General features: G+C 37.6%; 1 protein-coding gene across 1 annotated transcript in view; it reads left to right on the top strand.

Moving 5' to 3' along the window:
- The window catches only part of nkain2 (sodium/potassium transporting ATPase interacting 2), a 101704-nt gene extending 87985 nt beyond the window's left edge, over positions 1 to 13719 (top strand). The window contains exons 6-7 of the mRNA XM_028040625.1: positions 3260 to 3341; positions 8246 to 13719. Of these exons, the coding sequence (XP_027896426.1) occupies positions 3260 to 3341; positions 8246 to 8255 (92 nt within the window). The 3' untranslated portion in view covers positions 8256 to 13719. The remainder of the gene's footprint in view (positions 1 to 3259; positions 3342 to 8245) is intronic.
- Positions 13720 to 14818: the final 1099 nt, after the last annotated feature.

Below are 14818 nucleotides of genomic sequence, written 5' to 3'. Positions count from 1 at the left end.
TATAATCATTTTAATGAGATAACATGCTTAAAGAGTCAGACATTTACACAAAACACCACTTATTAAACTGCCTTTTTGCAAGCTGGACCACAACCACGCGTTTTGTTGCTAATAACAGTCTTGTCACATAATTCTGGTCATTCTCTATATCAAAATAGTTTGTTTATGAAATGGATTTCCTGCCATGAACCCGGATTTTGAAGATGTATTACAACATTTTTATGGTGTTTGTGTATGTGCATGTTGGCTTAGTGTTACCCTAATGTAATATTATCCTTCTTTTCATCATAAAGCCTAATTTCCTGAGTGTATTGAATTTTCCCAAGTGGGTAGCTGAAAATGTTAAAACAAGTAATAGGTCTTGTACTTGTTAAGTTAAAATACATTCTTGAATCAATCAGAACCCCGTACTAAAATGATTTTGGTGAATGTATGTTGTATTTGAGCCTGGATGTATAATCTTTCTGGGCACTAGTTGCCTCTCCACCAACAGAAGGGTTGTTTTCCTTCTCAGAAACACTTCTAGTTGAACACATCATTTTTTGTTATTTTTATCTTTCACACCAGGTGTCCAAAGGCATGTGGAAATACAGTTAAGTCCAAAAATATTCATACCCCTGACAAATTAGGCTTTATGTAGTGTTTTAATTTTACCAAGATGTTTCGGTAACACTTTATTTGACGGGTTGTGAATAAGACTGTCATGACACCGTTATAAACATGGCATAACACCTGTTAAGCTTTAGCTTTAATAACATAAAGCTACATAAGTTTTAAAGTTTAATCAGTAATACTTTTGTAACAAATTTATCTTAAATCATGATTTCTTGGTTAATGTCAAGCTGTCATAACGAAGACATTTTGCATAATGTCAGCTTTGTATTAAAAGTGTCATGATTTACCAAATGACACTTTATAACAACAGTCATAAATATTCATGAAGACTTATTCATGTTCATGACAGGTGTTATGTCATGTTTATGACGGTGTCATGACAGTCTTATTCACAACCCGTCAAATAAAGTGTTATCGATGTTTCTTCTGGCTAGACGTAATATAAGTACTTTGGAGTGTACTAGCTAGAGTCCTGACTTGAATCCTATAGAGCATCAAAGATTTTTTAGGTGACACCTCTTGGCTCTTCCAACCCAAAAGACTTTACCATCAAATATAATCTAAAAATAAGACTGGAAACATTCAGAAAGCTTAAGAGGAATCATTGTTGTAATACCACAAAAAGATGCATTTCAGTTAATTATTGGGAATTGCATTAATAATTTTCAACATGTCATCTTTTTGAATATAGAAAAAAAAACCAAAAAAGTGTTTGCTTCTTTTACATTGTATTGCCTTTTGAGAGACGTCTGTCTCATCTCTCAACGGTACGACTAGGTTATAATCAAACTGCTTCCATGGAGTGACTCCTAGCTCGACAATGCCAACACTAGTGTCTTGCACAGCGTGCTTCACAGACGTTGCTGGAGGCGCTTTAGAAGAGCTCCTTTTCAGATAACAGCCCTCAGCCAAAGCAACGGAAAATTCTGAATGGTTGAAGTCATTCTTAAGTCCATCTTGACGTGCAACATTAGAAAATAATGTATTCTATTAAACTGGGACAGTAGCATTTATTAATTTAGAACACAGTCAGTGTTTATCCAACATCTGAACCTGATACATTCAATGCCTTCAATTGATTATATTTAACATAACATTCTCTAACACATTCCTTCAAACGTTGCCATTCAGAGCTTGTTTCTGTAATAAAATCACCTCTCTATGCATGGTTCTTGCCGCAGTCTTCATTTTGAGCCTTACATTTCAGATTTATTGAAAACTTATGAAAAAAATGATACCTACTTTTCATCTCCACAGTGACATGCAAATCCACATTGTACTTGATGTTACGAAACCTCGCTGAATAAATGAGAAAGTGTCCCGCTGATCAAGACAAGAAAGTACTCTTTTATGAGCTCTACAACATCAAAGAAAAGGCAAAAATGGAAACACTTCCTCTTTTCAAAAGTCCGGGCTCTCCGCTCCAGACTGAGGAGAGCACCCACCTGCTGGCAGCTTCTCAGCTCAGGAGTCTGTGGAGTTATTCTAGATAATTTAGAAGTTAAGTGCACTCCCTGGGCATAAATATATTTCTGCATAATTCTCACTCTCCCTCTTAAAAATGGAATTAGATTTGCATCAAAGTGTTTTCATACAGATGGAGCCAAATTTTCTCTGGAAGGCATTTAAAAGACTTAGTGGTTTGAGTACAAGATGTACCAACAACACCTTGGTAGGTGTGAAGCCTAAAGAAATAATTCATCCAGGGCAGGAGGTTAACCCGTTTAATCCCACATTTTTTCCTGCAAAATAAGTACATGCATTTCAATCCTTGAACCTCCCTAACACACGTTATGTTGGTTATGTTAGTGAAAATGTAGGTTTTATACTCGGCAACAATTGTTGCCGGTGGGAAACTACATAGTCTAAATTACACAAATCTGGCCTATTTATACACACACATAAAAAAAGAGAGAAAAATCATGACATGCATAACTTATTATAACAAAGAATTGTTACAAGAGTGTTCGGAAATATTTTAGAAACATAAAAATTCAATGTCACATCTTGCAGATGTCATTGTCTCAATGTGCCAAGTCACCTTTGACCTCATTTAATTATTTTATCAATTAGGCAAAATCATCTGATCTTATATCTTATAGTTTAAGCTGTGTGGGAACAGCAAGACATATAGAATAAACAGCAAAGCTGTGGACACATAGCACAGTGCTGTCTATGTATTATGCTAGCGGCAACAATTGTTGCCATGCTTACATTCACTCTTCTTATGATTAAAAGATGAATGAATTAATAAAATTTTCTTTTTAAATCAGTAGAAGACACTTGAAAGAACATATGTACAAAATATTTTCTTTCTACTTTTTTATTAAAGTATTTTATTGACTTTTTCTTGTACATGTTTGACACACACATTTACCTCCAGTGTTACAGACAGGACGTAAGGAGGTATGGTCATGTGACCTTTCACACTAGATACATGGAATTGATATTGCTTAGAGTAGACACTCTATTATTTGATTTAAAAACTTCAATTAGCTGCTAAAAGTCAAAACAATTCTTCTACAGCTTCCAGAAGTTAGAAAAAATGTCTGGCAACAGTTGTTGCCAGTGGGATTAAACAGGTTAACAAATGTTAACCAACAAAATAGGCTCTAATTACTATTGTGTGTTTGTTTCTGTGTAGTTGATTTTATAGGAGGATTTGACTCCTATGGTTACCAGGGACCCCAGAAGACCTCCCACCTCCAGCTACAGCCTATGTACATGTGAGTATAGTTGGATTGTGCATGTCTGCCTGCATTTTATGTCGCTTTTGGCTTTTTGAAATGTTACATCCAGTCAGATGGGGGGATAAAATACCATGTGCTGGTCAGTTACATCAATAAAACCACCAACTGGTAAAGTGTATAACATTGATTTTCTTGTTTCAGTGCAAAGTTCTGCTGTAAAACCTTGAGTGTTGGCATTCATTTGGATGTTATTTTGATAAACACCACCTGCATAAGGTGGTTTCAGAAGAAAGCATATGGCCATAGCAACAGCACCACATAATAGCGGCCAGCCACTGCAGAACAATGCGCTCAGCCGTATCGCTGGGAGTGCATAGAAACAAGAAAAGCCTCTAAACTCTACAGAATTTAATCCATGAAACTGTGGTATGTACTGGAACAACGCTAATCAATGCAGGCTCCACATCTAGTAATCCAAAAAATAAAAGCAGTGAAAATATTTATATGTTGTTGTTTTTTGTTTTTTTTCTCACAGACATTAAATACTAGCTCAAACATTTTTTGAAATGTTTGAGCTTGAAATGTACCCAGAATATGTAATTACTTCATCCCTCTTCAGCTTTTATAAATTGTATGATGTTACAACCACAACATTAATGTGCAGTTTTGTAAGACTTTTTTATGTGTTAATCCAACACAACAACTTTTAATTAACGTAGAGGTTAAATAAAAGGAAATAATGCAAGATTTTAAATTTTTTATAAAAGTCTGAAAAGGGTGTTAATAATTGTTGAACCTTTCACTCACAGCTGCAATTCTTTGGGGACTATCTCTTCACCAGCTTTTCCCATCTAGAGACTAAATTTTTGCTCATTATTTTTTGCAAAATAGCTCACACTAAGACTGGATGGAGAAGAACTGTGACTGTTAATTGTCAAATCTTGCCCCAGTATGTTTTTTGACGGGGCGATTCACATAAATGTGTTTTTATCTAAATCATTCCATTGTAGCTCTGGCCGTGCATTTTTGGTCTTTGCCCTGTGGGAAAGTAAACCTCAATCCAGCTTCAAGCCCTTTTCAGCATCTAACATATTTTTTTTCCAAGATTGCTTTGTATGTAGCTCCTTCTATCTTGCTATAAACTTTAACCAGATTCCCTATCCCATAGCATGATGCAGCCATCACCAAGATTCACAGATGATGTTACATATAATAGTCATGTCAATTAGATTCTCACAACAAAATGAAAATCATGCATAAATATCCATCCATTTTGCAATGATGTGCTTTTGGTGTTGTCCTAACACAGAAGATTGAAGTTGATGGTTTAGGCACTAGTACTATAAAGATTGTATGAATTAGAAATCTAGCTTATTTCTGTAAAAAGACAGAAATGTTCCCGAATTTTACTTTCTATATTAGTCAGCTGTGTTCAGGGTTCAGGTTTCATTTATATTTCCTACATACATAAGCCACTGTGCATAATATGGCATGAACACATTGAGTGTTGAAGGATAGCACTTACCAGACCTTGGTCAGTTCTTTCATCACTTAGTCTCTTTAAAGGAGGGTTATCGTCTAGCTGTGAAGCGGATTTTGATCCAGTAGAATTTTTTGTTTCTCTACTTCTTGTTTTTATTTAAAATTTAAATTGTAGCTTCCTGTTTTTCTTGAGGTGCTTCAGCCATTTGTTGGACAGAGTGCCACTAAGTTGTCTCAGAAATGCATCTCGGTGCAGACTGGCACACCATCGGCATCAGCCTCAAAGTCTAACTCTGCCCTGCGGGAAGCGCTGAGCCACACAGATAAAGCTACTGTAATGTACCAAACAACGAGATGAAATAACAGTGATTTGGCTGATGTGCACCAGACAGATTATCAATACCAGTTTGTATTAGACAAGGGCCGAAGCAAATTAGAGGGAGATGCAGAGGCGTGGAGATGGAAGAATGGTGGATGAAGCGAAAGAGAGGAAGAGAATGAGAGAAACAAAGTGATGGATGACACATAGGACTAAACAAAGAAGAAAGCAATAAAGGACTATTCTGTAGTTTTATATGTCCCCAGTGGAAGCCATAACCCAGATCATAAATCACCAAGCCTCTAAATAATGCCTGGAAACACAAACACACCTCAGCTGGAGTGCAAATACAAATATCTATGTACAAACAGTGCACACACACACATCACTGTGCACACAGACATCCAGACACAGTATTTGTGCTGATAGACAGCTTTTGCTCATAAACATGTTAATCCACGCGTTCTCGCAGACGAACCCTGAAATGCACACTCTCGTCCACAAACACCATCAATATGCTATCATTGTTCTCCAGCCGTCCTCCTCTCTGTTTGGTGTTTATTGGCTCTGGCCGGAGGGAGTAATAAAATAGCATCAGCCATCCCATCCCAAAGGATTCTCTTTGTGCCATGGATATATACAGACACACTACCATGACACATGAAGCTAATAACACAGCCGTCAGCATCTCTAAAGCACTAGAAACATCTTTTTATTCAAATCTCCGGCATTACTTGCTTGATAACCATTGTAAGATGAGAAGAGGAAATAAAACATGACACCTACAGTTGCACCTATAAATAATTTAATCCCCTCTGCAATGTAAGTTTGCACATCAGGTCTGGTCCCAGACACTCCTGATGCAAACAATCAAGGGCTTCATCTGAAGAAGGTGTTCTTGGAATAGAACACGTAAAACCTGGTCTGGTTTCATTGCACGTTAGAAATATAGCTAAAAAGTTCAAAGATGACGTCACTGACTTGCACAAACAAGGATAATTCTGAAAAGAGACAGCAAAGGCTCCGCTGGATACAGCTGGAGCATTGTTTGCGACTTTAAAGTTAAAGAGGCTGTAACACCTCTGTTACAGCCTCTGTTCTGAGGAAGAGGAAGAGGAATCCTGAATCCTGAGATAATAGGTGGTCTAAGACCCTTTACTGACAACCTTCAGCAAGATGTTGACAAGGTGCATACCAATCGCTTGACTTGGACTTTTTTATGCTTTGGCCCCAAAGCATAAAAAATGCAGCTCCAATTTGCTCACAGCTTTATACATTAGCCAAAGTGGTTGGGGGATTTTGTCTTATGGATCAATCAGTTAAAACTGGAACTTTTAGAACCGGTGGATCAGAGTTAAGCACTGAAAAGAAGCATGGTGGTTGCTAAGTGATCTTCTATGGCTGCTCTGCTTCCTCTGGCACAGTAAATACTGGGTGAAAATGTCATGCCTGCTGTGAGGATGCTGAAGGTTGGGTGCCATTACCCCTTCAAAACAGGACAGTGAACACAAGGATAAGTCCTTTGCAGCTAGGCTGGGAAGATACTAAGATTTCCGTTATAGCTGCCTGACATGAACTCTATAAAAATTGCTGGGGGGAATCGAACAGGAGGGCAGCCAAATGCAAACCCAAGAAAACTAACACTCTGGAGTCTTTTGTTCATTAGGTGCAGGCCAATAAATGCCTCCAGAAGGTGATGTCAGGCTTTGAATCACATTTGCAGCCATACCAGCTGAAGACTGCTCTATAAAATACTTAGCATACTGGACATGATTGCAGTGTTGTGGAAAAAAACTATTTCCAAGCACTGTTCAGGTAAAATCACTCAATCAGGTTTATTCATGAATTGCGCACAACTCAGAGAGCTCACAGGACAGTCAATAATGAAGCAAGTCTGAAACGGAAAGCTCTGCCAGGCAGAACCAACACATGAGTTTTGTACAAAGGGTTAAGGGATCCAAAGCATGGGAATCAGACTGGTTCCCATGCAGCTGGGGAAAAACAACGTCCAACCTTGTGCATGTAACCCAAACAGCTTTAACTTGGTGGGAATATACAGAACTTAGAATAAACATATGGCAATACAACTAGCAGGTGTGACCTAATTGTAATTTTTCCACATCAGCAGCAATTATTATTAATATAACATGTTTTAATTTGGAGCAAGCAGTTGCAATATCTGTTTATCCTAGGAGGCTAATTGTGATTGGATCTAAGTTATTGTCTCTGAATGTCGACAAATGCTAACAAAACATCAAACTGGGAGCAAAACAACATATTGGGCAATAAGGCTCATATAACAGATGTTCAGTGTGGCTCAACAGAAAACCTACTGTAACATGGCCACCCACCTAAACTCATAAGAATTCAATGAAGGCATTTGGCCCTTAGTCAGAACCAACCAGGAAGCCCAAAACTCTGGAAGAACTGCCGAGATCCACAGCTCAGGTGGTAAAGTCTGGACAACTATTAGGCTGCTATCTGGTCTTTGAGCGGAGAGAAAAGTGTGAAGAAAGAAACTTTCTATAAGAAACTTCCATTTTAAGTTTACTTAAAGATGGGACACCAGCTGAACTTATTATGTGCAAAATGCTACATGTGGTGCAACTCTAATATTCCTCTATCAGCAGAGGCAGAAAAGCAGATCAGTGGTACATTTATTATTTTGACAATCGCAAAAATGTGAGCTGCTATCTGTTTCTATGAAATGCACCAAATATATTCTTCTCTCATGTACAGTATGTTTAATTTTTAAAGGAGAACCGCTAAAGAAAGCCAGTACACCCACCAGAGTGTTAAGACGTCTCTGGAGTGTTATTATCTCGCACGGAACACATGGGACAAGTACTTCTGATGTTCTCTTCAAGCAACATTATGCTGTTAAGCTTATTTGTCTGAGCAATTACTTACTCAAGGATAATATTGAGCAAAATGAGTTGTGCAGTATTTCATCATAAACCCATTAGCCTTCTATCTTTTCAGTTTTACTGAATGTTTCTGCTTTACAGGCTTCAAAGTTCTCATTGTTTGATAACATCTTAAGTATGCCGACGTATATTTTCAGTGAATGAATTTATGCTATAAATTTGCATCGTGGCTGTCAAATCTGATTTTGTTGTTCTCCTCTCTTTTTTTGAAGGTCAAAATAAACCCAGAAGCCACTCCAGAGGAGCTGCCTTACCAACTACCACTGCTTAGAGCCCTGTGTTTACCACTCCAACTCTCTTCTAACAAAGACAGAGGCATAGGCAGAGGATAGATCACAGTTTCCATTTCTTACTCCAAATACCCTGAAAAGCTCAATCAGATGGGATCCTCTGGCTCCAGTTGTCTACTGATGGAGTCCCTGATGAAATACTGGCATCATGTGGCCAAAAGTGGTAACTGCAACACTTGTGAGCCGCACTTATTTCATATTTTTGGAGTCCTGTCCGGAGCCTGTTATTATTTGCCTCTGGTTTTTTTTTTTTCTTTTTTTTCTTTGCAAACGAATATCAGTGTTGTAAGGGGATGAAATAAGGTTGGCTTTTCCTCAGGCCTTCTGGAAGAATCTAAAATCCTGCTGACAAATCTCAGAACTGAGTCCAGTACCTTCAAGATACAGTAAGAAAATGTTCCGGCTCAATACTCCTTGAGTTGTTTCACGCAGATACGCCTGACCAAAGACTTAAAAAAAGAGAAAACACTTCTAAAATCGAACTGAGCTTTTTCTGCTCTTGGTGCCTGACAGTTTACTTACCGGACTTCCTACCAGGAACCTGCAAAGGAGGAATGTCAGACATCACTTTTCTAAAACCTACCTTTTCCTGCTGCATTCAGGATCTCATCACTGACTGCAAAAGGTGAAACTGCGAAGGAAGCCCAGGCTCGCTTTTCACCTGTGTTTTATGAATGTCAACTAACGGTGTGATGTGATGACTTACAGGCTCGCAGCTCACACATGCATGTGGACAAGATAAGCACGCATGCACACTTACACAGGTCCTTCTTACTAATGTGAATTTTAACAATGTTTACAAAAGTGATGCTGTCTACTCAACAGAAAGTGTGGACAGAAATGGACAGAGGTGACCCAGTTCCTCACCTTTAAGCTGCAGCGTTTCGAGACGAAAGAGGCTCGTCTTGCCGCCCTGTCTAAATATTTTGTCTTCCACTCAAGACAGACGCAAAGAGGTCGACAGAAAGAGCAAAGCTCCTCCTATCCGTCCTATCTACAGACCCTTAAAAAAGTAACAATTTGAGTTTTTTCACATTAAAGGCATAAACGTCAACATGTTTTAATGTGATATACAAAGACAAAGTAGGACATTGGTGGTAAAATGAAGGAAAAAGGACATGTTTTTCAAAATATTTTGCATAGAAAAATCTCAATCATTTTATGTGCTTTTGTAGACAATGCCTTTTAATTCAATACCCCTAAATAAAGTCCAGTCCAACCAACAGCAGTCGCACCTTAATTAGCTACTAAGTAGACACCACTGTTGAGTGATATAAGCTCAGAAAATCTGTGTTTATTATGGGAAAACAGAATAGAACAGCATCATCATGGCCAACCAAAACCAGCCCATTCACCTAGGTGGAACAAGGGGAGCATGAATCAGAGAACCAGCTAAGAGGGTCATTGTAGCTCTGGAGAAGCTGCAGAGACTGGCAACTTCTCCAGTATTCCAGGAGAATATTTTGACAGGGTAACTATTAGCTAGGAACAAAACAACTCTGGCCTTTGAGAATGGGGGGAAGAGTGAACGGTTGATCTTTACAACATTCAATCCTACTTGATCAGTGCTTGGTCAAACATCTGGGCGTCAATGAGAGTCTTCAAATAAATAATTGGTGAGGGAGATGCGACAACCAACTCATCTCAGGGGACTTGCCAAAACCTCTGGATAAACAACATACGTGTTGTTGGCATCACAGGAAGCAAGGGCAGGCAAGCCGATGAGAGTGATAGGAAGAAAGTTAGAAGCTTTGAAACCTTGGGACTGATGCAGAGGTTCCACTTTAGTCCCAGAGAAATTTCTTAAACGTTAGCCAAAGCTAATATGGAGTAGCATATTCATGTATTAAAGTGGTCCAGTGAAAGTCCAGATGTAAATTCAATTGAAAAATCTTTGACCACACTTAAAAATACATGGTCCCAGATGCTCTCCATCCAATCTGACTGAAATTTGGGCTTCTTAGCAAATACACATGTGAAAATACAAATCCATAACAGACCCTTATGGCTTTTTTTCTTTAAAACTTGGAAAATGGCATGTCTTTATCCTTCAGTGTTACAGCTGTGCTTTGTGTTGGTCTATCACATGAAATTCCAACATAGTATATTAAAATTTGTAACTGTAGCGTGAAAAATGTTCACTTTTTCACCGTATTATCAGGTGAAAATTAGCTTTTGTTTGCAACTTTTATCAACTGGCAAACATTAATTGTTCAAATCAGCTGAAACTAATGCTTACACACATCCCCAATAGAAAAGACAATCGCAGCCATTTGAGTCTCGACGTGAACTGAAGCTTTAGGTACACATGGAAAACATAACACAGTTCTAAATCAAACAATTTGGTTTATTTGTTGATTTATTTCAAATTCCTGATTTGACAACTGATGAAATCATGACAAGCAGAGGCTGATTGCTGAAAGAATCCCGCATACTATATTTGGCCTCTTTTAAACAGGCAGGAGGTTTAGCAAGCCCCTTCTGTCACCTCACACCTCAAATTTTTCTCAAGATGAAAGTGCCAACTAATCCCGCTCATGAGCCACAGACTGGGACCAAAAACAGGTTGAGGCTTACTTTTTTATGATTTATGTAAGAAAAAGTGAAGATGTTGCAAGAGAAGAAAACCCAGACATGCACCAGTTGTTTTTGCTCTTCTACCTTTGTTGGGAAACACAACTAAAGTCTTACACATTTTCATTAACTGGACCAAAAGTTTGAGGCCTTTTGCTGAAGACACCCTCCTCTCGACGTACAGAAGGACTGCTGCCCTGGTTTAATCTGCAGTTCTCTTCAGCAGTTTTACCCGTTTTGTAACAAAACTTTGTGGTTTACGTTCCGAGTCGCTCCGCCTGGAGGACACAGACGGGCATTTTTGTGTGTTTGCATGAGGTGTTTCCAAACTGTTGCATATTTAATCTCATGCCTCGCGTGATTCACTGGCTTCATAAAAACAAGCAAAAAACAAACAAAAAAATAATAATAGGGGGAGCTATTTGGATTGCTGGGTGCTCCTCGGCTTTCTTCGAAGGGTCCTCAATGTGAACTTTGTGCGTTTTTTGTTGTTTTCTATAAATACGAGTCTGCAGAGTTTAGGAGAACGTAGGCACCACAATGTACAATGATGAAATGTAACTTTGATCTTCTAGACGTTTTTTTTTTTTTTTTTATTAACATGTGGCTGTGTGTACTGTTTTTTCTAGTTGACTATTAATGTATGATGTTGTGTATAAGTGGGGAAAAAAACTAGATTTTATTTCTTCTAACTGTACAGAGTATATGAAATGAGAGAGCTTGAGAAAAATAGACTGAAAAAACTTAGCTGGACTGAAGTCTAGTTATGTCGGGGGTGGAAATTCATTTCAAGTACATTGCTAAGGCTGCAAAATCCGTTGTCATTTCAATGTTCTCAAGATATTTCTTTTATTAACTAAAACTGACTTGTGGTAAAATGTTTTTGCTCCAAGATTTAAATTGGTTTAGTATTATTCGGACCAAAACACAATTAATTTATTTGCCTCTGAAGAAGGTACTTCATTTAAACTCAACTCACACTGTAACAAGTATTACTGTAACAATATTAGCATTTTAACAGGAAATAACCCTTCAACAAGTCAGAAAGGTGCATAAAAAAGGTGTGAGTGTGTGTGTTTGCTTTTTGTTTTCTGAGTTATGGTGGACTGTACAACCCTTAACCCAGACCCAGGAAAATCCAATCTGGACCAGACCACAACGAAGCAGAAATTTAAACTGAAGGCAGAGCTCCCTGCAGGCCACTGACCAGTAGCTGGAGAAATAACTGAAGACTTTGTGTAGATCTGAATCTTTACTACCATAAAAAGACTAACAATACCTTTTAAATTTATTGACCTGTAAAGATGTGTAAAAAGCCATGAAGCAACTAGATCTTTTATTGCAGTAGCATTATGATCTAATTAAACAAATTCCAATTTTGACTAGAGTAAATTTATTCAGAGGGAGAAAATGTTCCTCATCAAGAGATAATTTGTTTTTAATAAAATCATTGTCACCACTGTTAATGGCATCCATGAAGGTAAGCAAAAGATGCGGAAAAACTCCTTTCAGATTTATTTTCTGTTTTTGTTTTACATGTAAAGGCTTCAGTTTATCAAATAATGCTATGATATTGTGGATTAAAGGAAAAGGCTTACCAAACCAACCTGGCACTATGTGAAATAGTAATACTGCCTACTTACTGTAATCCTAACTGGCCACTTTGCTTTATTACGTTTGGTGAACTTTCACTTACCCGATTACTGAATGAGCTATAGAATCAAGACATTGAATAAGTAGAACCTATTTGATAATGTGAAGCAGGCAAAAAGCCTCATCAGTGACCAAACTTTGACTTAAAGAAATCCAAGACAGGTGAGAAACAGTCATTTACATCTACCAGTCTGCAAAGAGTTGCAAAGTCCCATTTAAAATACCTCAATGTTTTTTGTTTTTTTTTTCAAAGTTGCAACAAAAAACCCAGAGTAAAATTTAAAGCACTTTAAGACTTACTTGTCTCAACAATAAGACAGAGAGACTGGGCAAAAATTTTATTTATGGAAGAATTTCGAGGTAACTGCTGGCCAAAAGAAGCACAAAGACCTTACATTTGTTATAGAACATCTTAATGTTCTATAACAACATTATAAAATGTTGTTATAGATAAGACTTCGAGATAAATATTCTTTAGACTGAAGAGACCAAAATACTTTTCTGAACATGTGCTTCTTGTTACATCTGGTGCAAAACTATCAAGGCATTTCAAGAAAAAAAAATATTTCAAAAGAACAGTCAGACTAAAGGACATGTGATTTAAATAAGGCAGATGTCTGATTTTAAGTCAAAAGATGGTTGAAATTAAAAGGCTACTTGCTTAAATTTGCACATAACTACAATTGAAAAATAGTGGCATGTTTAAAACAACAGAAATATGGACCTGGTAGGCCAAACATAAGTTCATATTGCTGCAATAAAAACTGAGGGTGGCAAAAAAATCTCCATTCCTCACTATGGGGACATCCAGGAATTTTTTCAACGCGAGTATATGCTTTTCCCCATAAAATATAAATTTATTTACCAGTGGTGCCCATAAATTAGGAGGGTGCTGCAAAGCCTTATCAATAAACATTTATTCAAGCTATTACAAAGTTCTGATGGAAATTCCTTTATTTCCAGGAGGTTTCTCAAGAGTGCAGCTCAAATATTTGCTTTATCTTAACTGATTTAGTACATTAAGGTGAATATTTTGGTTCTGGGTTGATTTGTTACAGTTTGCCACAGACTATAACCATGTGTGTTAGCTCCTGTTTTTATGCTGGTTTTCCCACAGGTGACTGTACATAAACTAGACAGCTGGGATTAAAGTAGAGTGTGGAGAATGAGGGTGTGCTGTGTCCTCCCTTCTCTGTTATCACCTCTGATGGCTTACATTTATTTTGCATGATGTTACGTTTTCAGTGCTGTGGAGTTCACTGCTTAAAAACCTGAAGCAAAAGACAACAACCAAAATTTGTAGATCATTCATGGAACAATGTTGCTGTTGTTTTCTGCTGTTCTGGCAGTAGAACATAGCAAAACATGCTCCTCTAGTCAACAAAGGGTCATTTAGAATAATGTCAATGAAGTAAAACTCAAACATTCAATTTTATGCTGCATGTAGTCATCCTCCAGTTTTATGTGGAACATGAAAAAACAATAAATTGGGGATTTTCACAAGTAGTATGCTGCTTTTTACACTTAACGTTATTGAATGCCTGTTCTAAAAATCCAATCAGAACAACTAAGACCGTTGACGGCAACAAAACATCCCTGCAGAGCTATCAACCCAAATAGAGAGGCTGCTGCCAAAAACAGCAGTTCAAAAAAAGTGTCCATTCAATATACTTTCATTCCAATATTTGTCACTGGAATGAGATAAGACCATTTCGAGTTAGAGTAGGAGTTTTAGAGTAAAAATGATGCAATAGCAAGCAACAACCAGCATTGAGCTAGGTTGGTTCAAACAAAAGTTCCTTGCTCATCTTTACAGGACCCTGTGTTCTTGCAGCTGAAATATTTTTCAAACTGTCGTAAATCACTGTAAATTTGATTTCTACTGATAGGCGTCATCTGCCAAGCCAAGGTATCTCTCTCCTAACCCTCCTGTACACACCTCATTAGCGATGACAAACAGGCAACAGCAAGGTTTTCTTTCTCAAAACTACTAAAAGATCTTGTACGGAACAAAAAGACATGCAATACAGGAAGTGTAAACTGTAATGTTAAAAGAAACATATACCAAATATGCTAACCTTATTTTTTCTTTACATTTATCCAAAGTGACTTACAAGGGAGGATCAACAATGCAATTCATAACAAAAGCTAACAAGTTAGCTGTACATCCCTGCTAGAGTTGGCAGGTATGTAAAGAGTATAGGAGCAACCACTGCTAATGTCACTTTCAAAATAAGGTCTGTCAATTTTTCAAAGCATCCTATTTAG

Source organism: Xiphophorus couchianus, chromosome 15 (genome assembly GCF_001444195.1).
Source record: "Xiphophorus couchianus chromosome 15, X_couchianus-1.0, whole genome shotgun sequence".
In the NCBI taxonomy this organism is placed as follows: domain Eukaryota; kingdom Metazoa; phylum Chordata; class Actinopteri; order Cyprinodontiformes; family Poeciliidae; genus Xiphophorus; species Xiphophorus couchianus.
The sequence above is the reverse complement of the archived record's forward strand: the minus strand, read 5'-3'. Positions and strand labels throughout refer to the sequence as shown.